The sequence below is a fragment of the Pocillopora verrucosa genome, chromosome 12 (genome assembly GCF_036669915.1).
Source record: "Pocillopora verrucosa isolate sample1 chromosome 12, ASM3666991v2, whole genome shotgun sequence".
In the NCBI taxonomy this organism is placed as follows: Eukaryota; Metazoa; Cnidaria; class Anthozoa; order Scleractinia; family Pocilloporidae; genus Pocillopora; species Pocillopora verrucosa.
In genome coordinates, this window is record NC_089323.1 from 18035649 (window position 1) to 18062836 (window position 27188).

The 27188-nt window shown below is 37.9% G+C and overlaps 3 protein-coding genes across 11 annotated transcripts in view; 1 reads left to right on the plus strand and 2 right to left on the minus strand.

Annotated features, from left to right (window-relative positions):
* Positions 1-2121: 2121 nt before the first annotated feature.
* Positions 2122-27188, minus strand: part of LOC136276789 (uncharacterized) — a 29963-nt gene continuing 4896 nt past the window's right edge. Inside the window, exons 1-8 of one of the 4 annotated variants that reach the window (XM_066159779.1) lie at positions 6796-6852; positions 5717-5812; positions 5354-5401; positions 4687-4807; positions 4233-4289; positions 3179-3736; positions 2602-2775; positions 2122-2273 (exon numbers count right to left, since the gene is read on the minus strand). In XM_066159779.1, the coding sequence (XP_066015876.1) occupies positions 2152-2273; positions 2602-2775; positions 3179-3736; positions 4233-4289; positions 4687-4741 (966 nt within the window). In that variant the 5' untranslated portion in view covers positions 4742-4807; positions 5354-5401; positions 5717-5812; positions 6796-6852 and the 3' untranslated portion in view covers positions 2122-2151. Of the gene's footprint in view, positions 2274-2601; positions 2776-3178; positions 3737-4232; positions 4290-4686; positions 4821-5353; positions 5402-5716; positions 5813-6795; positions 6853-27188 lie in introns of those variants that run through there. The other 3 variants (XM_066159780.1, XM_066159781.1, XM_066159778.1) reach the window with 3 other exon arrangements.
* Positions 7723-11807, minus strand: LOC136277513 (tubulin polyglutamylase TTLL7-like). Its single transcript, XM_066159801.1, has 6 exons — positions 11334-11807; positions 9772-9829; positions 9503-9566; positions 9209-9276; positions 8554-8616; positions 7723-7822 (listed from the first exon to the last, which is right to left on the minus strand). The coding sequence occupies exons 1-6, from the start codon at positions 11689-11691 to the stop codon at positions 7723-7725; spliced, it is 711 nt and encodes a 236-aa protein (XP_066015898.1). The 5' UTR covers positions 11692-11807.
* LOC131771497 (uncharacterized) lies at positions 12133-25468 on the plus strand. 6 transcript variants are annotated; one of them, XM_066159748.1, is made up of 13 exons: positions 12133-12321; positions 12840-12920; positions 13237-13343; positions 14420-14458; positions 16082-16130; positions 16509-17715; positions 17993-18243; positions 18791-19058; positions 19528-19632; positions 19793-19885; positions 20079-20171; positions 20368-20460; positions 20700-25468. In XM_066159748.1, exons 5-13 carry the CDS (start codon positions 16113-16115, stop codon positions 24680-24682), a joined length of 6111 nt encoding a protein of 2036 aa, XP_066015845.1. In that variant the 5' UTR covers positions 12133-12321; positions 12840-12920; positions 13237-13343; positions 14420-14458; positions 16082-16112; the 3' UTR covers positions 24683-25468. The 6 variants fall into 6 exon arrangements, with proteins under 6 accessions (XP_066015845.1, XP_066015843.1, XP_066015846.1 ...); XM_066159746.1 differs by lacking the exon at positions 13237-13343; XM_066159749.1 differs by lacking the exon at positions 13237-13343 and having other exon boundaries at positions 19528-19620.

Genomic DNA, 27188 nt, shown 5'->3' on the forward strand with positions numbered 1-27188 from the left:
GAATTGCACGCATGCGCAAGAGCGAGTTGTAGATACGATGTGGAGAATGGTACACGCTCGCTCGCTCGCTCGCGGATTGGTCGATTCCGGTAAACTTTTTTTCGATTCTAGGCTTTTGAGTGCATTTGATAGTTTTTGGCGAGCAATAAACGAACGAAATGGCGACCTTTGTTGCTAAGAATAGTGGTGGGGTGACAAAGAAGCCAATGATAATCTTAAAATAATTTTTTTTTTCGTTTTAGTTTCAACAAGCGGCGCCAGCGACTGGCAGGCATGCAAGGATTCATACTGAAATAACAGAACAACCTTCGTTTTTCATAACATTGTAATTTACAATCCTTGAACTTGAAAACAATTGAAAATATCACTGACTGCGAAGCGCTCGGAGTTTACAGATGTTCAAAAGCTCTTTCTGTTACGGCGTGAGATTGAGGTCAACATCGATCATTACGTTTCGTATGGTGTGTTTTTCCTGTGTGAAACAACCACAGACGCCGGCGACTAAGTAAGTTACAAGTTAACACGAAAATCAAATAACACCTAAACAAACAATTTTAGCTATCGATTTTCAGTGAATTTTTAAAGAACAATTTTTAAGTTTCAACACTATTTGAAGATTCAAAATACATATTACGTACCAAAATGCGAAAGTTATACACCACAAAATTGATAAATAGGCCTGAAATTAAATTCTATCTTGTTATTGATTATACGTTGCCTAGCACGTGACTAAAATCTACCCAGGCAGAGATCCAAAATGACGGAGGCAGTCTTTGCTTAGTTATATTACTCAAAACTCGTACCCGTTTATCTCATTTGATAAAGAGGGAATCGTTAATGTTTTCATTAAGAAAGTATTGCCTTGATTTTCTAATATTTACAATGATAGACGGTAAATTTCACTTTTCACCCACATTTACTTCCAACCTTTTCTTTTGAACCAGAAACAGAAATGATATACGTTTAAAATACATGACATCATCCACCTTTGTCAAATGCAATAGCATGATCATTTCAATTGTAATGCCTTCTTATCCCAACGTTACTTTGTTTCTTTGCTACATTAGCGAACACTGAACTTCTGCTCGTACTGTAGATATGAAAATCAACCACAAAATTCCCTAAACCAGATAACATTAAACATAATCCAAAAATCATGTGTCAATTCACGAGTTTGCTCACAGAGCACTTTGATTACCCTTCTGAATTTCGTGACTACCCTGAGTGTAACCACAATAGCTCCAGAAGTGAAAATCCTAGCTCTTCTCGCCTAAAGTGACCTCAAACCTAAAATGCTCCTTATTCCCAAGATCTAGGAATTGGCTCTATTTAATACTATTTAGTACTATACCCTACAAATCAAACGTGTGATTAAAAGTGGTATTTATCTTTGAAACTCACGAGTGGAATTCCCAATTAAATGAGCTACACAAAATGTCGTTTCCAATTAATCAAAACTGTGAAGAAATTCGAGGAGCAAAATTCTCATCCGTTAAACGTTCTCGTAGATGGAAACATTACAGTTGACTTTCTCCACGAGAAACTGTACCCACACGTCTGTGTAACAGTGCGCATGTAACGCGAATTGTTCAGTGACACAGGCGTCCCATCAAACTGTCCAGTCACAAGCATGACGGGTACACTGTTCCATTTGTGTTCCAATTGTATTGCTGATAGCCAATCACGTTCAAGAGATTTTTGATAGCTCTGACGAAAAAGTAAGTTAAGGCAATAGATTACAACTATCTTCATTCTCATGCGTGGACTGACTGATCTGTGTGTCAAATTACTCCATGATTAATCATGGAGAAATGGGCTGGCTGTGCATCAGCACTAAAATGGGTTGGCTGTGCATCAGCACTAAAATGGGCTGGCTGTGCATCAGCACTAAAATGGGTTGGCTGTGCATCAGCACTAAAATGGGCTGGCTGTGCATCAGCACTAAAATGGGCTGGCTGTGCATCAGCACTAAAATGGGTTGGCTGTGCATCAGCACTAAAATGGGCTGGCTGTGCATCAGCACTAAAATGGGATATACTGCTGTTCTTTTTATCTCGAAAGATACATGTTCGCATTGTGAGATGCTAAATAAGAAAAGAAATGATCACTTCAGGGAAAATTTATTTGCACAGTACAGAGCTTATATTATCATCAAAATACATCGTAACATTTGTTGTTCTTGTAATTGTAGCAGTGGTTTTCAGCTTCACATTGTTTAGCTGACAAGCGCAGGTACTTTATCTTGGCTCCCCTGTACTGATAACACACCGAATCTAGCAAATAAAAATGACACAATGAGCAAAGCAGTTGCTGCGTGGTCAACCTGACATGCACAGGTTTGTTGTGAGAACTTTTCAAATTTAGAATATCAACTGCCTTCAGAGCTTTTGAATGAGCTTTCAGTGTTTGAGCAAAGCACAGCGGCATTCGGCTTTCGATGCTAACAACTCAAAAGGAGCTTCGCTAATGATGGTGGTTATAACTGCGTGATGTTCAACTTATATAGGAGGATAAATTTTACCAAGTCTTAAAGATGAAGGTTTCAAGCCCATCTCATTTCTCTCCTTTATAAAGATGGTTCTCAGATGATAATTTTCCTACCTTTGCTGTAGTAGCATATGGCTGTCATCATATTGCGCCTTCGTGTATCCCACCCATCCGACCAAAAGCATCTATCTGGTTTACTCTCACAGTCCTCCTGACTGGTGTGCCATGGTGCGGCCATAACTGACATCTGTAATACATACTCACCAGGAGTCACGCATCCGCTGGGTACTAAAAAGAGTAAAAATCATAATTTATACCAGTAAGATTTTCAAAGTACAGTATCCATTTACCTGGTTTTGTTAAAACACACAATACCAGAGTGATTTTCGTTTGAGTCAGTGTCGCCCCCCACCCGCAAATAAATACAGATACTGTATGTGGGATGCTTGTCACAAATTTAGGTGAGGAATGCTCTGGATCAACATCTAGTTCTCTGAAGCTCAGTGATAAAGCATGTGAGCATAAATCTGAAGGTCTGGGTTCCATTCCTTATAAGGATTCGGACGGTTCCTTTGATCTACACCCGTAATTCTCGACTGAGTTCAACAAGTCATTGTCTTTCTTATTCTAATATTTTCGTGTTGGTGTGAAGGTTCCCGTATCATTTAGCGCTAAAAATTTGCTCAAATACCTGCTTCCAATGTAAATGTGTCCTCCATGCTTGGGAAGTTTCTAGTATAAAGGTTCTTATATCCCGTAACACTTCCACGGCCGCCATCATGAAACTTCAACCAGTTACTCCTCATACTTTCATACCTTTCACCTGCTTTTCCTTGAGTTCGGATGCCAATCACAGGGCCCCTCTTGCGAGATATGATAAAATTGAATCTGTACCGGTCTTTGGCACTGACTCTCGTCAGCTTGTTGGCGTACACGCCATACTGAGAGTAAACTGGATCTGCGTCGAAGTAATAGCCAGATGGATTTTTGGAGCTGGAGAGAATCTCAAATCTGAATACATTTTCATTGTTGGCTCTAAGGCAGTGAACAATGAATGTTGTTTTTGTTCCAGGTATGGTTATATCTTTTCGTCCAACGGCATCTTTTGCACCGCAACAGCGCGTACGTAGGTATGACGTATCACCTTTATGTGTGGGGTAAGCCCACACGTACTTGTCATTGAAGGTCTTGATTCGAACGTACTTTCGATCCCTGCTATTAGGCTTTGGGCAGATCTGTTCTAAAAATGCTGTAATTCAAAAATGGTAGTTTTATGTAACTTGAGACTCCGGTTAAATTTTTTATATATGGGACTCTTTGATAAGGAATACTTAAACTACTTCAGGTCAAGTCACACGCCTGTTTTTCATCAGATTTAAAGCAAAAAAGTCTTATTGCCTCCCCAGTTCCCTCCCGAAAGCGCTAGTTTTGTTATAAGAACTTTCCAACATTTTTCCTTTTTGATGGAAATCATTTAAGGTCTAGTAGATTGTCTTTCATAAGATCAAGTTCTAACTCAAATAAACGGCTTCCTTTCCTTCGAGATCAAAATATGTCACGATGGGTGTCAAGCCTATGGTTTGCAACAAACAGAACCCAGCCACTGCGCTTTACTTTCAGTACTTTTGTTCTGCTTTGCAAACGAGATGCATTTCATATCACCATTACGTTCCTATCGAACTTGATATCAGTTACGTTATCTCAAAAGTAACCACAGGTCGAATTAGGCATCTGCTAAAGTTCACCTGTTTCATTGTGGTTTGACACTTGTTTTCCATAACGCAGTAATCTACCGTTAACGCCTGAAAATACAAAATGATCACGCTAAGAATATATATTTTTCCATTTACACTGAATTGTTGGCCTTGTTTTATGACGTTGTTCTCATTTGGAAATCGTTGCGAATCTTCATCAAACAATTTAGTGGAAAAAAGGTTCTTCAATTCAGCTAAAGCAAAATTATCACTCAACAGATACTTAACCTTTTGAGGCCCTAAAGTGATTAACATGCTACTTCTCCCTATAATATACATAAATTATCTAACACACATGTGATGAGAATACTCAAACTTATCAGATAGAAGTTGTTATCTTGATCTAACACCAAACTCTCGTAGCTAATTCATTAGGAAATGTGTAACAGCTACAGGGGAGAATTAACAATTACACCTTGGGAGTTTAAGGGTTTACGTTCATTACCTGAGTAGCCTAATGCAAAGACCACCAGAAGCAAGAGAGGCAATGAGTCCATCATCCACGCTCAGCGTCCGCCCTTGATTCACCTCTGGACGATTCTTTATGTTAAGAGGACAGCGATGAGCTACAGAAATTTGCTAAAGTAGATAAAGTGGTCTACAATGTGTCTTATATCACAGCAGAATCTTGCCAAATCAAAATCAGTAACCCATAACTTTCTGCAAACTCGAAGTCCTTTATATTAAGTATTTGCCACAGGATATCTCGAAGTTGACACTCCGAGATAGTTTAGATAGTTTAAAAGATTTTGCAAAGGATATAGTTTCCCACACACTTTTTGTCGGGAAAGAGAAGCTTTAAGCTTCAACTGCTGCTGAATCAGTATACGTTAAGGGTTTGTTAATGAGCACCCCCCTTGATTAAGCACCTCCCTTCCAATGACCACCCCTCCTTTGAGCTGAAATTTGAAAAAAATACCCAGGCACTTAATTATTCAAGGAAATACTGTAAGTCAATTGCACTGTGACTGGGATATTTTGTGCAGGATACATGTACACATATACATTAAGATATTTGGATTTAGTCCACTAATAACTAATCCAAAGGTAACCTTCCCATATAAAAAGATGACTATGGGTGATTTTCACTGGCATTAAAAAAACATTCTTACCAGGTTTTCATCTGAAGGGCTTTCATACACTTCAGTTCCCATGCAAACCTACAAATATAATCACATAATTGAGGAAATTCTAGGTTTATAAAAAAAAATAGTTATTTTATTTTAAAACATTCTGTTCCTGGGGTTCAGTTAGAATACAAGCTACCTAGAAAAAATAGGATCATAGAAGAGTCAAGTGGAAAAGACAGGAGGTTTCAGGCACATTTATCATTACATTTACAGTACAGCAGTTTGGTATTTATATAACAAAGAAAGGAAGGTGTGTTTGGAATGTAAAGCTTTTCCTTTTTTCATGAATTATTTTTATGGCAGTGCTACAACAGTGTTCAATGATAACATAAACTAATTACTTACAAGTCCATCATGATACAAAAATATCCTCAGTAGATCACACGATGTAACCAAAACATATACTCTAAGATCAAACTTAAATCCCTCGAGGAGAAAAGGCTATAAATGCAAAATGAATTAATTCATCAGTACAAAAGTGACAAAAACTTTCATGAACAAAATTAAAAAGTTATATTAATGCTTAGTCCCTGCTACTCTTTTTCCTCAAATGCGTACCATACATGTTCAATTCATTCAAGTGTCCAATTTACTTAATGCAACAAGGGTGGGTTGTTCAAAGCTTGGTTAAGATAACCCAAAGTAAGTGTGAAATATAATTCCAGATTTAAAAGCTATACTCTTTAAAAAAAATTCTAAAAAATTCTTTTCCTCAAAAATTTTATTATTGGATGCTCTAAAAAAAAAAGAGAAAAAATTATCGTGAAAAAAACTCTTGAACAAAAGAATTAAAAACCCTAATTGAAATTTAACCTTGGGTCAATGCTGATCAGCCTTCAACTGGATCCAGTAATTGCAATTACAGATTAACCTCTATTAAGCAGACCGCCAATTAAAGCTTTCTATTAAGCAGACCCTGAGTCAGGTTCCAAAGTTAATTACTGTCTTATATTTCCCTTTGTAACGAGCCCAAGTTCAGGAGACACCTCCATTAAGCTGATGCAGATGCTAAAATAAATTGTCTGCCTATTGTTAAAAACCTCAATTAGGCAGACACCAGACTGAACTGACAATGCAGTGTAAGGGATTACATCCTTGAAAAAATCAATTTAATGTAATCAATCCTCATGATGATGTAGCTGTCAATAAACTATCTAATAGAAAGATATACCAACAAATCAAAGTTGGTAATGAAAGGTAATGTTCTTAAACTCTGGATAGCTACATTAAGGACATGGAACTTTATTACAGAGTAACTGTTGAACGTTAATCATTAACAAACATTGCACATTTTTTACAAACCCCTATTAAGGGTACACCCTCTATCAAGCAGACACTTGGGAAGGTCCTGAGGGTGTCTGCTTAACTGAGGTTTCACTGTACTATCATAATAGTAAATGAATAATGTTTGTAAACATCCTTACTTTAATTGTCAAGATATTCCTGGACCACAATCTCATGAGATGGAATTCTATCTCCATATCATACTAGAGATATCCTAAAATTAGAACACAGCTATATGTATTAATCATCAGATTCATCATTAAGGTACCAAAAGAAAAACTACTAACATAGTTATATGTCGTAATGAAATATTCAATTTTTCACTTAGATTGAAGCAAAAGGAAGGTTTACGAATCTGTACATGTTATAGAAGGCTTCACCTGCCCCCGATTGACTGAAATATATTTCAGGACAGCACAAAAACCTTGGAATGACAAATTGGCTCAAGATTATAAGTAGAGTGGGATGTTTTTTTTGTCTTGTCTCATGCATGGGACAAAGAAAAAATTCTGAGTCCCCACGAGGGACTTAGAATTTTTGAGACTCAGAAGTTTTTCTTTGTCTCATGCTCATGACAAGACAAAAAAACATCTTTCCCTACTTCTTTACCAAGCTCAAAACTTGCCATCTCTCTTGTTCTATTAACAAGTTAGAGCATAGGGCCCAGTTGTTTCAAGGCTGATTAACACTAACCCAGCCAGCCTGGGGATAAATTTTAATTTGAGTTTTTTTTATTCCCTTGTTCAATTGTATCAAGTTAAGCTTTTTTCCCTCATAATTTTCTATATTCTTTTTAAAGCATTCAATCATCAAATTGCAGCAAAGAGAATTACTGTAATACTGAATTTTCTTTTGAAGCTAGCTTTCAGATCTTAAATAAGATTTCACACTAACCCAGGGTAATATCTTAAACTAGCTGTAATTACAACCTGTTCCAGTACTTTTTCTGATATTTTTGAGCACTGTATGTTGGCAAGTCAAGGAAAAACTGAAACATTTAGATTTGATTAATTATGAATAGATTAAAAAGGATGGTAAAATTTTAAATTAAAAAATTTTTGTCCAACTTACCCATTTCCCATAGCACCATTTGCTGGTTTTACAATGAAAGTTTTGTGTTTCTTTCTTTTTTTCAGTTCTCTACAATAGCCTTGAAATGCGGCATATCTGATACAGTGAGAATGGGCAGTAAGCTAAGGAAAGTACTTCACTTTAACATAATTACACTGATGTGGTCATATAAGGAAAAAAAATCATGGTGCTTTTGTTTTGATCCCTCTTACTAATTGCTCTTGTTACTATTTTTTAATTATACCATCTAATAGTCAACCTGTACAAATACACATACTGTAACAGTTGTGATCTGTAGAGAGTATGTACCTGCATCAAACTATGCAGTTATTACCACTATTACATTTATGTCATATTTCAAACATCTAAATGAAACCACAGTATTTCTATCATTAGAGGTTTTACATTCTTCAATGTTCATAGTTTTATAATATCATACATTAATTATTTCAATCTTTAATAAAATTACCATAAAACTGTTTAATTTTGACTTCCATTTATTCCAAGGGCCTTGAGTTAATCAGTTTAATTACTGTCAAATTTGACCCACCTTATGAAAAAGTCTTCTATTGATTACTACTATTATGATTATAATTACTACTACTACAGTACTACATCAACCACAATCCCTGGCTAGTAGTCTCTGAAGATACAATTTACTGTTAGCTTGGATCATGAGCATTGATTCCAAAGTTTCTATCAATACTTGCTACTCAATTCACAGTGGAGTACAGTATAATGCTGATTATGCAGTCACCACAGCTACATTTATATAAAATATCAAATTGCATAAACCCTCTGACAATAGATAAGTTGATAAAGGATACTCCGCAGGGAGAACCCAAGTTTGAGGAACAAAACTGTATTCCTCTGGGTGAGCTCTTTGCATTCTGAAATTTCAAGATAGAATGTTAAAATTATACAATTATTATTGTAACATGCAAGTAATTATTAAATATGATACTTGGAAACTTAAAAACATGAGTACCATAGCTAGGAATTGTCTAACAGGGGTTTAATCAATGCTTGAAAACAAGAAAAAAATAATCTTCCCCTGGCTGCTATTCAGCAAAGCATTTGACATTCCCTAGGTTATCCTAAGGTCAGAGAATTATCTGCAAATTATGCAGAATTCCCCCACCAAATGTTGATGGGCCAAGCTATTTATATTTAAAAGTGAATACTCTGCTGTCATTTCCTGTAACTTCTTCTGCAGTAACTATTAATTACATACCATTAACCAATTATCTGTACTTACTCTCAATGAAAGAAACTAAGATAAAAATACATGCACAAATATTGAGATCTCATGAGATACAATAATTAAACAATGCAAATCATAAAATATTACAGCATGTGTATAATTCACCAGTCATTAACTTCTATTTCAATTTACAAACTATAAAAATATTTAGTATTGCTATACATTACATAAGTATTACATGAAAAATTCACAACAAAATAACCTGATTAAATGCTTACTTTGCCATATTCCGAGCAAGGTTATCCTTCCTACAAATCTCACCCATACTTGGAAAATGGTTGATTTTCTTTAGAGAGGAGATAAAACAGTAAGAATTAAATCATTCATTATTATTATAAAAGAAGTATTGAATAAATTTGTGAACATGCACATGTATAAGATACAGGCTATGTGAGTGTTCATTTCTTTGCATGAAGGTATCCTGTATACTGATTTGTCTAGATTCCCACAATATCACATCTTATATGGTCTACTCAAACAAAAAATTAATTAGTAACAAAAATTTATCATACCTGAAATGATTTCAGTTCTATAATTTTTTCAACTGGCACTGATGAATCACTCCAAATGAGGAAACTGCATGTAAAGAAAGTCATTGTTGAAAAGAGAAAAATCACACTTATCAAATTGATTAAAAACTATGGCTTTTAAGATAGATGGGTGTAAAAGATAATCAGTGACTGACATTTTATTTGTACATGCAACACTACATCCTCCATCAAGTTACTTTGTCAGAAAAATTACTTACATGTAAAAAGTTTTCCTATCACTGCTAACTCACCTGTTTGAGTCATCATCCCTTGCAATATACATTCCACATTGGAGACAAACTTTTCTAACTGCAAGGGAGAGTTTTTATAATGAAAAAACATTGTTATGAGATAATTCCAAATTCCAGATATTCCTGGAAAGTATCAGAAGTTGAATCCATACTCATATGAGTTACTTTGCTTTTGATTCACTCAAATACTTTTTCAGAAAATTTGCATCATTCTCTCCCCAATCAGAAGAAAAACTAATTCAGTCCCGACTAATATCCCATTAAATGTCATTCCAATAATGCTTAAAAGCTATTTCATGGGTGTTTTTTTAAAACAGAGTTTAAATTCTTTTCTTCATAGAAGCTGCTTAAACAGATGTTAGTTAACTTAAAATTTAGCGCATGGAAATTAAAAGTTGGTGATTAGATGGATCCCATAGAAAATTAAGTTTTTCAGTTCTCTGTATCTGATTTTTATTCGATTATAAACCTCTTGTTTAACTTAACATGTTTTGCTGGTGTGAATAGGATATAAATCAACTACATTTTGTTGGGCTTTAGTCACCATCTTCTTGTTGTGTTGTCAGTTCTTGGTGGTCCTAAGTGATATGTTTTTGTGTTATAAGTGGCTATTGTGATTACTTTGGTTGTTGTTACACTGATCGGAAAAGTGCTCTTTAAGTGATTTTGCTGATGTAATATTGTCCTTCTCGTGGAGGGAACTTCACTGAGAATGACTTTCAAGACCTGGGGTTGGAGGGAGGGGGGGGGGCTCCATTAAGAGAGATTACATTAACACATACACGTACATGTTCACAAACATGTGAAGAAAAGAATACATTTGTTTTAACAAATAAGAAATGAATTTTTCTAAATGCATGTGCATACAGATCCAAATCAAATGAAGCCGATAAGTTTGTGATCCTTCAGGCTAGTTTGTGTCTGCAAGCTTATTTTTATTGCCTTAGTTATAACTAAGTCGAGTCTTCAACGGTCCATTGTGGATGGTAACAGCCTACACCAAAAGTGGTGATTATAATTATCAACATTAAGTCCGTGGACGCGTGACTACAATGTAAACATGCATGATTGGCAACATAACACTGAATATTTTTAAGCGTTCAAAATTTTGTATTAGTCTCGGTAGAAGAAATGTGCGTCTGATCAATTTAAGCGATGAAGTTGACTATAGGACGCCTCAAAAATACTTCTTGAGCGCGCATCACAGTCTAAGGACAAAGAAGTAATTAAGCTTTTTTGAAACCATGTGGACAACTTTAAACCACAGATTCAAAGAAACAATGGTGACGATTATTTTGCATCAAAAGATCAACGTTACCGTTGTTAGTTCCAATAATTAACGAGAGCGAAACGAAGCACGAAAATAAAGTTATCTATTGGTCGTACATTAAACCTCAAAATATATGTGTAACGATGCGATACAACTGCCCAAACATATCTTACACTTGTAACTTAGGTGATCTTCCAAGTACACGAAGAACAAATGTAACCAATCTTCCTCTTGGAAGTATCACCACGCACATGTACCACTGAACCCAAACTAAATTGTAATTTTGACTTACCGACATCGTACTTTGTTGCAGCTAAATTGGCCGTTACACGGCGTTTCCTTTGAGGTTTCTTCTTGATAGAATTGTTTACTGTTTGCTTGTGAACATGGTTTGTTCGAGCCCGTACCATGCTTCTTGTCTGTTCCAAGCTTTCTTCACACTCGTCGGCCAAACATGCCGCATACTCACTTTCCCTTCCTCGATTTTCACAAAAGTTGTCAGCAGTGCTTAAATCAAGTAATTTAAGGTTGTCTTTGGTCATGACAGACCTACTTTCATTGAAACCATGGCTGCTGTCTTCCATGGTTACAGAACCCAAAGGCGTTCGAGACGACGATGGAATCTCCGTGGTCAAATTGTCTGTGCTCATGATTATGCCGAAACTCGTCCTTTACATTCATTATGAACACATTGCAAGGCTGAAATAATAAAATCTGATGTCTCCTGGAAAGTAATTTGGTCGCAGCCGAGGATTTATGCGCCTGTATGCAGAAGTTTAGTGTCAGTGAATTGCTATCACAGGTGTAGCGTGACAGAATTACCATAGCAACATCTGGTAACGGAGATAAGGAAACTCGAAAAATTTTATCATTCTGACTATAAATCCGACAAGCATGGGTTTTCGAAATATAACATTAAATTACTTCAAAGTAAATAGAAAAAAGTCGACGAATAATAGTGTTTTATTAATTTAAAAATATCCGTCGAAATTCCCCGCGGGGGAGGGTACGGCTACACTTAGCCTATTTTCGAAACTGCATTTAACTCATTTACAACTTCCATATTTGGGAATAGGGGAGTCCCCCACCCAAATTGCATTGCTCTCATATTTCAAATCCACCCGCTACGTAGTGCTCGACTTCTTTGTCATATGTCAAATTTCTGCTCAAAAATGGGATAAACAGTGTTTTTCAGGTACAACCATTTTGTAGTCTCCTTATGTCCATAACGGTTGTTCCACTTGTGACCGGAACGTCCTTTTCATCTTTTCAAATCGAAGGTAAGCTGTATTGCGGAACGTAGCGTGCTCACTGAAACGAAGTTATGATGTAGTTACTACACTAATTATTATACTTTTCCGAAGTCGAAAGAATCATGCGATAATCAAAGGTAGAAACGTAGAACGTGATCAGTTTTTTCGTAATGCCGATTGATTTTGAAATACTTCTTGAATTAGAGAGGAATTTGACGATCATAAAGGAAGGAAGGAATTCGAGAATCATTTACCCGTAGTAGCTACAGTTTGATACTCCGCATGGTTTGCTTGTGTTTTCCATTATATTTGTGATAGATCCTGAATAAGGCCGATGGATTAGTCGTCGAACTCCATAGCTACAACAAATTTTGACGCAATAACCATGACTACTAGCTTCCAGCTGACTTGTGCGTGCCTTCCATACATTTTCTCAGAACGCCGTATTGCAAATCGAGTGTGCAGTACTTGCATTTTACCTGTACACACAATGCATGCTACTTAGAAGATCTCTTACATGTATTTTTTGCGTTTGCTTTTTTCAGTAGATTACGGTTGTGTTTGAGTTTAAGGGCTCAAAATTCAAGGTACTGCAAAGGCTTCCTGTGACGTCTAGGCTACAAGAGGTAAGCATGCTTTATGCAGATGATTGAATAAGCACTTTATCAAATGGACTAGGTCATGCGGTAAGTGACTGCACTGAGTTCTACCGACTTGTCCCACAGACGTGTTAAGTTTCAGTATTCCTGCATTGTATTTGGCAACAAGCACTGCAATTAGCTACCAAAGCAAGTATTTACAAGAGTTATGTACTACCTTCAAAGGACATGAACCTTGTGCTTTAATAACCCATCATCCCTCTTGAATATAACATTGCGTCACGCGTAGCATCGTATAGAGCAAACATGACATCTCTCTCTTTTTCCCTTTTTTTTTTGTAAGAAAAACCTGAACCTGTTTTGACATGGAATGTTTTTAATGTTCAATTAAAAAATATAAACACCACTGTCCATAGTTCGAGTGGCGACCTAAAGTTCATAGTCCTTAAGGTAAGCAAGCACCTTGACTAGTTGTTTGGAATGAATATGCACAGCCGGTTTCTGCACTTTTTTATGGGGTGATTCTGCAGAAGGGATTTGCTGGACATGCTAGAGTAGTATGAGTTGCTATGACTCTTTGGCTTTAGGGGTAGACTCTTTGGAGTTCGGCATTCGTTTAGGTGTCTGTGATTTCTCTGATACTTCTGTACTTCTGGTGTTTGAACAATGGATGATTTGGGAGTGTGATGCTTACTGATCACTGTAGCTGGTGCTCATTTGCTTTTTGCTTCCATGTTGCAATGCAACCTTGTCACCATTGTTGAGGGCTGGAAGCTCTTTTCCACTGTGTTTGTCTGAGTAAACTTTCTCTTGCAGTTTTCTTTTTTTCAAAGTGTTCCTTGACTTCTTGGCCCCCTTGGGTTTTAACCTTTTCACCATACTAACTCAGAAAACCAGGATTCCATTTCAACTTCTGGAACACACTAAACCGCTTTTCTGAGATTTTGACCACTAAAGTTTGAGCAATGGGAAAGTAGTCAGGAATCTTTTGGAGGGGGGTCTTACATATTGTGAATTGAAGATTAATATCAACACCACCATTCCATGTGCTTTCACATTGAGCTGCTCATAGAAAGTTTGGAAGTAAATGCACAGCAAAGATCTTTATCTGTTATTTCACCCCATTTTTAAAGTCCTACACATTCTATATTGAGCCCTGTGGAGGAAGATTTTTCTAATAATGATCTTGCTGATATTTTTGGCAAAAGTGAAGATGAGGATGATTTTGCCAGTTTCAGTTATACCCTACTAGATGGCATTAACTAACAAAGTGATGATGACCAAGCCAAGTTTTGTAGTTTTTTCAACAAGAATCCTTGCACACTCAAACTGAATACTAGCAGGTGTTGGCTTGTCCAGTTGAAGATCAGAGACAGTAACTATTAGTACATGTACCTGCAGAATCTGTTGAAAAAGTATCCTTGGACATTTTGTCCACAAACTCTGACTTTTATAACATGCCTTTCCAAATGCAGAATAGGTGATGTATTTAAACATTTCTTTCTTTTGTTTCTCTATCTGTTTAGGATGAATGAACAGGGTGGTGGTCAGATGACTTGCTATTGGTATGTTCTGATATCATTAAAATTCTTGTCAATTGTCTGTTTTTGAGAGGAAATAATTTATTGTACAGTGCCTACTTTAAGATACATTTTTAATACCAAATTAAGGTGGGACAGGACACTTAATTCAGTGAATTTTGTCTCAAATCATTTATGAAATATTTTTTGACAGATTGGCCAGAATGACATGAAATTGTCATGTGGGATATATGATTCTACACATAATCTGTGAAGTATACATATTATTTTGCTCTAAGCCATGGAATTTGTGGAATTTCATGGAGTAATAGGGGGTGTATTTAAAGAGGCCATTTTAGAGAAAGACTTTTCTAAATCCAAGCCATTTTAATACTTCTCAAAATGGTTTGGCACTTGCACAAAGACAATGGCAATAAAGATTTTCAGAGTAGTCTGCCAACTAGTGTTCAAATTTTGACAATTTTGCAGTCTTATACTTTCTCGTTGGGAAAATTTTTGGCAGTCTGTGGCATACTGTGCGATAAACATTTCTTTTCATATAAAGTTTTAGTTTGCAGAGATTCAGATCAAAATTATAAACCCTCTTGCGATAATACCATTGCAGTGGCAATTAATTTGCAAAAAGTGGCAATACATGTACATGTCTGAGAACCCATGTTTTTCCTTTTTTTGGTCACCATCTTGTGTAAGCCGGTGATATATGTCTGCAGCAGTTGAATGCAAAATAGTGCAATATAGAAGGTCATTACTACCATCTTCATCTTGCCATGTTTCCTGCATAACCAATCAGAACATGAGACTATATACATTTGTGCTATCTGTAGCAACAACACCTATCCTGCTGTATTGAGCCAATCTTGGAACCCTTGCGCCCTGTGCATTAGCAAGAAATAGAAAAGCAACTCAAAAGTAGACTAGGTTGTAGTGAAGGAATTGATGTCTCTAGGCTGGGAAGTAAAAAGAAGAAAAGTGCACCACCAGGAACCACAAAAATATGACATGGTGTGGGAAATAACAATTTTCAATCTAACACCAGGAACCACAAAAATATGACATGGTGTGGGAATTTGGTAGTAACAACTTTTAATCTAACATGGTGTGACAAAATAAAGTGTGTGGTTATTGGCTTGCTTTATGGTTGTGGTGCATTCCAAAAATTGGAAATATCATCAAAATTCTTAGAATAAAAGGCTGAAAAAAAAATTTTTGTGTTTTTGTTGCCTTAAAAGTGTAAGTAGTCAGCCACCGTAGAGCTTGATCTTTCCTGAGTTCAATCCATGATAAGATAGCACTTTGTTTTTCAATATCACATTGTTACTTAGGAAATGAATATGTCAGAAATGTCCTCTGAAGGAAATACTCTGTGAACATCAGACACCATTAAATCAGGATCTTATCTCTATTTACTGCAAGATTTGTCCTTGGAAACAAAACTTCTCATTTCGAAAAGGGGCTGTTTTCCAACCGTCACATTTTGCAAATAGACAACTTAAACAATGATCTTAAATATAAAAGAAAATGAAGGTTTCTCAAAAAGGTCAAGTTAGCCTCTGGTATTGCCTTAAGTGGTCTCAACAACACTCTAAGAGGAAGTAGAAAGCTTAAATAGACTCAGTGAACTCACATTTTGTATTGTTTTTTTTCCAGCATAATTTTTCAAAATTAAAAGCTTCCTGTGATGTCAAGACTACAAAAGGTAATAAGAGGAATTTAAATCTATTACAAATACCAACCTTTGATTTTGACAAAAACATTCATTTCCCCCCTTATTTTTTCACCTAAATGTTGGCAATGAAATTAGTCATGTACCACTTTCAAAATGAGTTGAAGAGTAAGACTCTTTAAGGATAATTTTCACCTTCCTTGTAACTGTAATGGTTGTTATCAGTGACAGTGATAGTGTAGATCTCTAAAGCAACTTAACATTTTCCTGGTTTAAATTTGTCTCAGTCTATATGTATCTGACTTCTTGGCACAGGATAAAACTCAACATATTGAGTGGACAGCCACTATTGTGATTTATTATTGTTTTACAGCTTAATTTGTCAATGCCATTCTTGTTTTGTTGTTGTAGGATTCCACCTTTCCTAGTGTAGCCTCTATGTCACAGGAAGACCAGGAGAGTAGGACACTGAAAGTCACTTTGCTAAGTAGTGAGTGGAGATCATCAACTGATGGGGACTTGTCAACTATCAACCGGGAGCTGGCCATCCAGTTAGCTAAACACCCCAATGTGGATGTTAGTATCTTGCTTCCAAATTGCAGCAGAGAGGACAGGAGCAATGCTGAAAGTCACAATGTGAAGCTCATTGAAGCAGATAAAGCTCCTGGTGTAGAGCCAGTTCTTTGGCTGGCATCTCCTCCAATAAACCATACAATGGACTGTGTCATTAGTCATGGAGTTCAACTTGGCCGACTAGTTCCATTCATCAAGAGAAATCCAAATTACAGTCATTGCAAATGGATTCAAGTTGTTCACTCTGCTCCTGAAGAAGATGGAATGTACAAAAACATTTCAGAAGGAGAAAAAAGACAAAAAACAGAAATCCAACTCTGTAAAATGGCTGATCAAGTTATCACAATCGGACCCAAGCTGGCAGAAACTTACAAGCGTTATCTTTGTTCAGTTAAACAAGAGGAAAAGGTTTTTGACCTTACTCCCAGCATTTTCTCTGAATTTTTGGAAGTAAGGCAAGCCACTGAAGAAAGAAGAAAATTCTGTATTCTTGTTATTGGAAGTGGTGACAGCTGTGAAGATTTCAATGTCAAAGGGTACGATATAGCTGCCAAAGCAATTGCTGAGTTGAAAGATGAATCCTACAAACTCAAGTTTGTCTGCCCAGCTGGAGGAAAAGGAGATATTGTAGCAGAAAAGTTGCTCCACCATGGCATCAGTCATAATCAGCTTATTGTTCGCAGCTTTGATGATAGCAGAAAAGTACTGGCTGATTTATTCTCTGAAGTGGATCTTGCAATAATGCCATCCAGGACAGAAGGTTTTGGAACAACAGCTCTGGAAGCATTATCTGCTGGTCTGCCTGTACTTGTCAGTGGTAATTCAGGACTTGGAGAAGCTCTGAAGAAAGTGCCTTTTGGCTCACAGAGTGTGGTAGACTCTGAAGATCCTAAAGACTGGGCTAGAGAAATCAAGCGTATTCGTCAGGAAGAGAGAGAAGTGCGACTTTTAGAGTCAAGTTTTCTGCGTGAAAAGTACTTGAAGAAGTATAGCTGGGAGGAGCCTTGTAAGAGTCTTGTGATAAAGATGAGGAACCTTGTCTTTGGTAAATTTTACTTACATTTAAATGTTACAGCCTTAACTTGTCTAATAATTGATAAACCGGGTATACTGGTAAAAGTTAAATCAGCCTTGTGTCAACTTGGACCTATGGTTACCATAAATTATTTAAAGACCTGAATCAAAAAATAGTTAAAAATGGTAAATTATAACATAATTGTTATGTTTCTTCTTACTCCATATGCCATGATTTTGTCAGCCACCTGTCATGTACATGACTGTATAAGAATAAAGTACTAATCATTAAGTTGATTTTCTTTTAGGTGGGAGTGAACAAGTCATCCGTAGTCTTCAACGGTGGCAACAGAATGCCAGTAGTTGTAAGATCAGCAGCAATACAGACCCACTCTCAGACTTTAAGAGAAAGGGCTATAGAATTTCTAACAACCCAGGGTCAGGAAATTGTATGTTTTATGCCTTGTCAGAGCAACTGGAGGTTGTCAAAAGAGTAAAGATCCATCATTCTGAATTAAGGCAGTCCTTAGTTCAGTATCTAAGAGAGCACCCAAAACTGGTGAGTATTTGGTAAAGTACATATGATTTCTAGGACAGATATTGCAAATGTATCATGTGCTCCACATTTAAGTTAAATGTTAGGAACTATTATTGGGAAATTTTCAAGGCTTTGATCAGGAAAAAAAAATCAGTGTGTGTAATACATGAAGTTGAAGTTGACATGATTAAAAAGGACAACTTGTCTTTGTATCATTACAATGTCTTTCTTTCTTGTTTTTCTTATTTTAACTTATTATAGAACAACTGTGGGAAGTGTAATGCTGACAAGTGAACTTGTTTATAATCATTCATTCAAATTTATCCTTTTTTGCTATTATTTAAAGATTGGATTTGGTCATTGTAAAAATTACTCTATATAACATTATACACAGGGAGTACTATTAAGGACTACTGAGCCTAGCAACTAAAGAGTCTTGTGTTTGTCTTTGAACACTTTTGAAGTTAATATTTATTATATGAAAATATTATAATATTGAGTCATTACTAGGCTAGTTGCTCTATTACTATTAATATTACATGTTATCTTGTTGGACTTTCTTTTAAAGGTGGATGGAACAGATCTGTTTCACTTTGTTGATAGACACACAACATGGAATGGTTACTTAACAGACATGGAACAAGATGGCACTTGGGGTGATCATGTGATTCTGTGGGCGGCAGCAAACTGTTATAAAATAGCCATTCATGTGATTAGTAGTCTTCCAGGCCACAGTGAGGTAATTATCAGCCCAGATTGTTCATTTGACCAAAGCAAGTATCTTGTACTGGGACATGTCCATGAAGTACACTATGTCAGCCTTCAGCCCTTGCAAGGTAAGGCTTAGAACATAACACATTTAAAAATTGGCCTATCCGTGAATTTTGCTAACAAGATATTTCAAATGTTATAACCGAGTGCATTCTACAACTGTATTTTAGTCCTATACAGCTACAGGCCACACATGTCTGTACGAATTACCATTTCATAAAAGCCTGCAGAGCTGACTGTTTTGGTTTATCTGTGATGCAAACTTCTGCAGGCTGGTGCATGCAAATTATATAGTGAGGCAAGTTGTTGGTTTTCCATTCATTTCATAATTCATCACCGCATTGTGAGTAATCAGAAAAGTGTGTAATGTCAGTGAAATCATTTGTCATTGAGTGACATTAAGAGATGATGAACCAACTTCCTCATAAGACAAGCAGAAAATAATGTTACTCGATTGTTAATACTGTAGGTAATGGTAATTAACTATGTTTTTTAATTGTAGAGTTTTAAGTGCGGTTAAACTCTTTTTACCAGATGCCGTAGTAAAGAAGTCCAGGCAAGTTTCAAATGAAAAGGTTACACGAAGTTCGTCCTCTGTTGTATCTCAGTCTGTGAAGCGCCCTAGAGGTAAATTTCATCGTAAGTCCTACAATCCAGTGCTTTTTAAAACCTTTCACCCTTTTTTTCTTTTTTTTGCTATTAAAGAACAGCTATGTGAACAAGCCTTCTGTTATCTTTGAAGGAGCCATTCGCTGCTCTTGCCATTTTAATCTCGGTGATTAAACTTTTTTTTTACCAGATGCCGTAGTAAACAAGTCCAGGCAATCTTCAAATAAAGAGGTTAAACAAAGTTCGTCTTCCGTTACCACTCAGTCTGTGAAGGGCCTTAATGGTAAATTTCATCTTAAGTCTTACAACGCCATTGGTTGGAAATCCAGCGCTTTTTCAAAACTTTCCACCCTTTCTTTTGCTATTAAAGAACAGCTGCATGAAGCCTGCACATAACAAGCCTTCTGTTATCTTTGAAGGAGTCATTAGCTGCTCTTGCCATTTTAATCCTGGTGATAAAACTTTTTTTTAAACAGATTCTGTATTAAAGAAGTCCAGGCAAGCTTCAAATGAAAAGGTTAAACGACGTTCGTCCTCCGTTGCCACTCAATCTGAGAAGCGCCTTAAAGGTAAATCTCATCTTAAGTCCTACAACGCCATTGGTTAGAAATCCAGCGCTTTTTAAAAACTTTCCACCCTTTCCTTTTTTGCCATTAAAGAACAACTTCATAAAGCCTGCATGTAACAAGCCTTTTGTTATCTTTGAAGGAGTCATTCGCTGCTCTTGCCATTTTAATCTTGGTGATTAAACTTTTTTTTTACCAGATGCCGTAGTAAACAAGTCCAGGCAAGCTTCAAAGGAAAAGGTTAAACGAAGTTTGTCCTCTGTTGCCACTCAATCTGTGCAGCGCCGTAAAGGTAAATTTCATTTTAAGTCTTACAACGCCATTGGTTAGAAATCCAGCGCTTTTTCAAAACTTTCCGCCCTTTTTTTTTTTTGCTGTTAAAGAACAGCTGCATGAAGCCTTCACATAACAAGCCATCTGTTATCTTTGAAGGGTCATTCGCAGTTCTTGCCTTTTTAATCTCAGTGATTAACGTCAATGTTTATTCAAAGACATGTGCCTTCAAGAACGAAGTATGTTGTTTACTTGCAGGTTCTGATCATTGTCTAATTTTGGAACACCTTGAAGGTGAATACATCAGACGCTCCAATGTAAAACCACTGCTGTGGGATAGCGACATCCAACTACCTATTGATGAAGTCTACACAAGGTTGCAAATGAAATGGAGAAAGAAGGCTTACTTTCAGCTAACAGAGAAGGAGGTTCACATGTATGAAATTTTCAAGCCTGCTAGGAAGGGTGAAAAGGGCGCCAGAATGGTACTTGTGGAAGGAAACCCTGGGATTGGGAAGACTACGTTTTGCCTTAAAATTGCAAGTGATTGGGCCAAAAAATTAGTACCAGTAGAGTTTCACTTCCCCATGTTTCAGTTGTTGTTTCTTCTGAAATGCTGTGATATTCACAAAGATACTAAAGACATAATACAAGCCATCGATGAGCAACTTCTGAATGATGACATTAACAGTAAGGAAGAATTTTTGGATTACATCAGAGACGGTAAGAATCAGGACGAGATTCTTTTAATTCTGGATGGTCTTGATGAGTTACCAGAAGCATCAGAAAAAGTCGTAGATAGGCTATTTAGAAGAAAAGTTTTCTCGCGCTGTTTTATTTTGGCCACCTCACGCGAAGAAAAAGGAATCGATGTCCGGCGGCGCTATGACTTTGATACACTTTTGCAGATTAAAGGGTTCACCTCAGAGGACGCTACAGATTACATCAGAAAGCATTTTAAAAGCGTTGATCCACAAAATTTGTCAAAAGGCGAGAGGCTCATTGAAACTGTTCAAACAAATACTCACCTAAGTGTGCTAAGGAGCAATCCGTTGAATCTACTTCTCTTGTGCGTTGTCTTTGAAGACTTTGAAGGGGAACTACCATCTAATCGCACTAAGCTTTATCAGATTATTTTTCGATGCTTGTTGAGGCGATATTGCTCCCGAAATGGCTTGAACGTTCATCGGAATGCCGACGAAGCCCTAGAGAATCAATTTAAAGAGCCTCTACTTGTGCTAGGGGAGTTAGCGTGGAATTGTCTTCGAGAAGACCGCCGTTCGTTTTCGGAAGAGGAACTGGACAAGTTAGAACATTCGAGGACCCATGTGAGAAGATTTCCAGCTATCAAATTGGGCCTTGTTTTCATGGAAGCCAGTTCAAAGCCAAGTCAGGAACCAAGACATCAGTGTCATTTTCTTCACAAAACATTTCAAGAGTTTTTAGCTGCCTTTTACCTAGCGAACCAGTTGTCAAGGAGACAACTTAACCTTACTGATCATTCTGTTTTCCGCAAAGGAAGTATGTTACGTACATACAAAGAAGTATTTTTATTTTTAGCTGGCATATTAGGCAGGGAAGGAACGGTGTTTTTCAAAGAGATCGTAACGATTTTAAGAGAAGACTTGCGATGGGACTTCTTTGACCCAGGCTGTGAGTTCTTACTTGAGCTTTTAAAAGAGAGTGGTGCTGCAGACGATTTAGGCAAAGTTGCCTGCTCCCGTATTCCATTACCAAACGTTTTGAAGTTGGATCGGTTCCTGCGGCCTTTTTTGAAACTTATACGATATGTGTGCGAAGGCGCCATACTCGAAGGTGATGCGGCATCAGTGCAGCTAACTAAACTGAGCCTGTCGGACGTGCAGTTTTTCAGTAAAGACGATGTGAACGATCTCCATGGAATTCTCGGAAGCAGTCAAACTCTCACAGAGCTTGTCATTGGTAATATCGAGAACATGTCCCCTGATGATGCAGATCTGTTCGCTGAGAGTTTTTCGTCAAGCACGTCACTAAGAACAGCCACGCTAAAACTGTTTGACGTGAGTACTGAGAGGTGCGCCAGTAATGCTAGTACCTTGTTATCGACTCTCTCGCAATTGGAATGTCTTTCGCTTGAAGTCTTTGGTGTTCTGAACAACACTGCTGCACAAGCCGTGAAAGCGTTATTCAAATCATCGCTAATTTCTCTCGTGCTTATTGTTCATGGGGATCAGAATGACTGTTTAATGTCGACTGTTAGTGAAGGACTTGCAGATGAAGCCGCGGTAAAGTCTCTCAGTCTTGTCGTTTATGGAAGACTTAGCAACCCTGGAATCGTAGCACTGCAGAAAGGTGTTCTGCGAAATAGAACTTTGCACTCTTTAGAGTTAAAGGTTTACGGAGATATCCCAGATGCGTGGATAGCAGCTGTTGCTACCGTAAAGGCAGCCAATAAGTCATGGAAGTCTCTTATTATTCATCCAAATGTGTGCGGGAAAATTAAATATGAAGCAGGTTTCCTGTCCTATCCTATTCTAGGTGATGCCCCACTAGAGAAGTTATTAACCGTGAACGTCTGTGGTGAACTGAGCGTTCACAGCTTAAAAGCCCTTACAAAGTTTTTCAAGGAAAGTTCGCCACTATCTGGTTTGCAGTTGAATGTCCAAAGTAAACAAAGCAATGTACTCGTGGATTGTCTAGAAGACTATTTTCTGACTAACAATTCACTGTCCTTACACAGTATTATTAACCTTAGTGGTGAAATCAGAAGCTACGAAGGAACTGCTCTTCAGAGATTAGTTCAAGAGGGTCAAAAGCATTCTGTCTCAGTGCACTTGAATGGTCTTGATGAGGATCACTTTTTAAGTGGTGTTTATACTCTCGCCAATTTTTCGTCAGCGTCGGCCGCGTTTTTAGTTGATGGGAAGACTGCCACATACCTTGAAGTCATCAAACTATTAAGCTCTGCGACAACATCCTCGTTCAATCTCACAGTTAATCATCACGCTGCTGTGGGAAGGGAAGACTGGGCAAAGGATGTGGGTGATGGTTTGGCGAACAGCAGATCACTAACTACATTCAGTCTACCAGTTAACAATTACGCTGAAGACATCATGGGAGACTGGGCCAGCGGTGTGGGTGATGGTTTGGCGAAGAGCAGATCACTAACTACATTCAGTCTCACAGTTAACAATCACACTAAAGACATGGGACGCTGGGCCAGCCGTATGAGTGATGGTTTGGCGAACAGCAGATCACTAACTTCATTCAGTCTCACAGTTAACAATTACGTTGAAGACATCACGGGAAACTGGGCCAGCGGTGTGGGTGATGTTTTGGCGAACAGCAGATCACTAACCACATTCAGTCTCACAGTTAACAATTACGCTGAAGACATCACGGGAGACTGGGCCAGCGGTGTGGGTGATGGTTTGGCGAACAGCAGATCACTAACTACATTCAGTCTCACAGTAAACAATTACGATGAAGACATCAAGGGAAGCTGGGCCAGCGGTGTGGGTAATGGTTTGGCGAACAGCAGATCACTAACTACATTCAGTCTCACAGTTAACAATCACCCTAAAGACATGGGACGCTGGGCCAGCCGTATGAGTGTTGGTTTGGCGAACAGCAGATCACTAACTTCATTCAGTCTCACAGTTAACAATTACGATGAAGAAATCACGGGAAACTTGGCCAGCGGTGTGGGTGATGGTTTGGCGAACAGCAGATCACTAACTACATTCAGTCTCACAGTTAACAATTACGCTGAAGACATCACGGGAGACTGGGCCAGCGGTGTGGGTGATGGTTTGGCGAAGAGCAGATCACTAACTACATTCAGTCTCACAGTTAACAATTACGCTGAAGACATCACGGGAGACTGGGCCAGCGGTGTGGGTGATGGTTTGGCGAACAGCAGATCACTAACTACATTCAGTCTCACAGTAAACAATTACGCTGAAGACATCAAGGGAGACTGGGCCAGCGGTGTGGGTGATGGTTTGGCGAAGAGCAGATCACTAACTACATTCAGTCTCACAGTTAACAATCACGCTGAAGACAAGGGACGCTGGGCCAGCGGTGTGGGTGATGGTTTGGCGAACAGCAGATCATTAACTACATTCAGTCTTACCGTTAACAATCACGCGGGCGAAATAGGTCGCTGGACGAACGACTTAAGCGAGGGCTTGGTAGAGAGCGGTTCTTTAGCAACGATAAGAGTAGCATTTAACTTGTACGGTGAGGACAGAATTCGCTAGATGTTTAGCCAGTCTCTCTCCCATCCATTTTTTCCCTTTCTATTGAATGCGTGGATAGAACTTCGTTGAGCTAGAAATTAGGATAAGAACACAGTTGAAGAGAAACAACCGTGTTAAAATTCATTTTATTTGTCGGTAGAGACTGTAAGAAGTTTACTAAAATTTTTGGTCGGGACACAAGAATTCAAACACTTAACATACTTTTCTTCGTCTTATGCTTAGCAGTGTTGTTAGTGAAGTGTATTTGCTTTTACATGAAAGAGTTCATTTTTAGTAGGTGTTAAAAATAGCATTTGTTCGTGCTAGTTTTACTCTTTGCACAATCTGTGTTGGCAAATTTTTGGTTCGAACCAGCAGTATACATTAATCTATAGCTGACAAAAAAAGACAGAAGAACATCGGTCCGCAAACATGAATTAGAAACACGGCCCTTTGCGCCTTTTAACGCGAGGAGTGCGTGATATGATGATATTGGTTAGAAACGAACTTGTAGAACTGATGCGTTGAAAATACCAGAATACCGGGATGAAAATGAAACCGAGGTTGCTGAACATTGTAGTTTTATTACGCTACTGGTACAGTTTTAGTGATCTTTTTTTATTTACTGTTGTGAACGTTTTGTAAGATGAGCCTAAAGGTAGATGCGCTGTATCAAATTTTCCGTGAACTAAAGTTTCTTTAAAATTTATTCATTTTTAACTGGTTTCTCTTTAACTGGCTCCAAAGATTTGCCTATCCCGCCCATTTCCCGACCCAAACAACCATTTAGTAATAGGCACATGTCAAGAATAGCAACCGATATTGATGATGAACTGTGATGTTAACTACTTTTCCATTTACACCAAAACTCTGTAGCCCCTCCCCCACCCCCCTTCAGGGGCCTAATACACTGGGGGGGGGGGGACCGATATTGATGATGAACTGTGATGTTAACTACTTTTCCATTTACACCAAAACCCTGTAGTCCCCCCCCTCACCCCCCTTCAGGGGCCCAATACCCTGGCGGGGGGGGAATGTTGTCTTGTTCGCAGCTTATGCAAATATTCTGGCTAAAGCAAACAAAAAGATGAAAGAATACGGTTGAGAGTTTAACTTTTCTCGTTTTCGCTTTTTCCGTTAGTTAATGTAATCGCATGGGTCCGAGGGCAATTCAAGATTAATTTCGTTTGTATTTTCGGGGTTTTCCTAAAATTACCCGAGTCGCGATGCGACGAGGTCAAATTTGGGATAACTTTGAAACTACAAGTGAAATAAATCCTGAATCGCCCGAGGGCACTTGCGTTTACTTGTTTATCACATAAAAGGCAAATTTTTGAGGTAACTGCATTCGCGCACGCTGTCGGCGCGCGATGAAGCCCTTCAATGCTGCCACAAATGTCAAAACAAACGTAACCAAAGATTCGATAAACATTTTATTCCCAAAATACGCTTTACAACGTTACGCGGCTTCATCCCGTTAAATTGCAATCAATCGTTAACGCAAATTGTAAATAGTCGCAATCAGCATCAAGTAATTATCCCTCTTTATTACCAAAAGTGCCCTTGTGAATGAGAAAAATGCTCTGTGTCTCAGCCAATCAGCATTCAGTAATTTTGCCCCGCATGTGATAAGACTCGCTATAAACGGCGCGTGTTACTGCTTAGGCTAAGGGACTCCTGAAAGGCTGGAATACTACATTATCAACGTCTGTAGTTGTTTTTATTTTTTGGGGGGGGGTGGGGGGGGAGTACACCTGGCCTTGCGAAATTATGGGTGCTACTCTGCTCATGTACTATACGAGAAACGTCATGGCGGACAAATAGACTCTTTAAACTGAAAGTTGCAATGACACTTGCACGATGCTTAAGGCTGGAGACAGATGTCACCCATTTTGGGTTTTTATTTCTACCTGTGTCACTATCGAAGACGTTTAAGTCAACTTTACTTAATAAAAAAAAATTAAAAAAAAAAAAGCGTTCTTTCTCCCCTTTTTTTTATTTTCAGGTTATGTATTTGTTTTATACTGTCTCGAAGAATTCTTTGGCCACAATAACGCAAATATTTCGCAAACCTCGAGTGTCCCAAGATCTAAGAATTGGTTCTATCCAATACCATACCTTTCTTTACTGCTAGCCGCGAGAATTTATGTTAGTTGGACCGTGCGGAGTTCAATTCGGTTTTAAATCAAACGTGTGATTAAAAGTGGGATTTAGATTTGATACTCATGAGTGTGAGTCCCAATAGAATGGGACGACACAAAGTGTTGTTTCCAATTAATCAAACCCATGAAGAAATTAAAGAACCAAAATACTCATCCGTTTAACATTTTCATCGATGGAAACATAACAGTTGACTTTTTCCACAGAAACTGTACCCAAAAGTTAAACATTTTCGAGAAACTGCACCCAGAAGTCTGTGTAACAGCGCGTAGGTAGCAGGAATTGTGCAGTGACACAAGCATGACCTTTAAACTGTCCTATCAAACTGTCCAGTCACAAGCATGATGGGTACACTGTTCCATTTGTG

What these genes read in the sequence shown, in the direction of transcription:
- LOC136277513 (XM_066159801.1), bottom strand. Translation starts at nt 11,691, where the DNA reads ATGAGCACAGACAATTTGACCACGGAGATTCCATCGTCGTCTCGAACG. An exon ending in CTTGCTCGGAATATGGCAAA is followed by an intron (nt 8,617 to 9,208) that starts GTAAGCATTTAA and finishes TTGAAATTTCAG; the next exon opens with AATGCAAAGAGCTCACCCAG. An exon ending in ACTTGGGTTCTCCCTGCGGA is followed by an intron (nt 7,823 to 8,553) that starts GTATCCTTTATC and finishes TCACTGTATCAG; the next exon opens with ATATGCCGCATTTCAAGGCT.
- LOC131771497 (XM_066159748.1), top strand. An exon ending in TAAGAGAGCACCCAAAACTG is followed by an intron (nt 18,244 to 18,790) that starts GTGAGTATTTGG and finishes TTTCTTTTAAAG; the next exon opens with GTGGATGGAACAGATCTGTT. An exon ending in ATCTGAGAAGCGCCTTAAAG is followed by an intron (nt 20,172 to 20,367) that starts GTAAATCTCATC and finishes TTTTTTTACCAG; the next exon opens with ATGCCGTAGTAAACAAGTCC.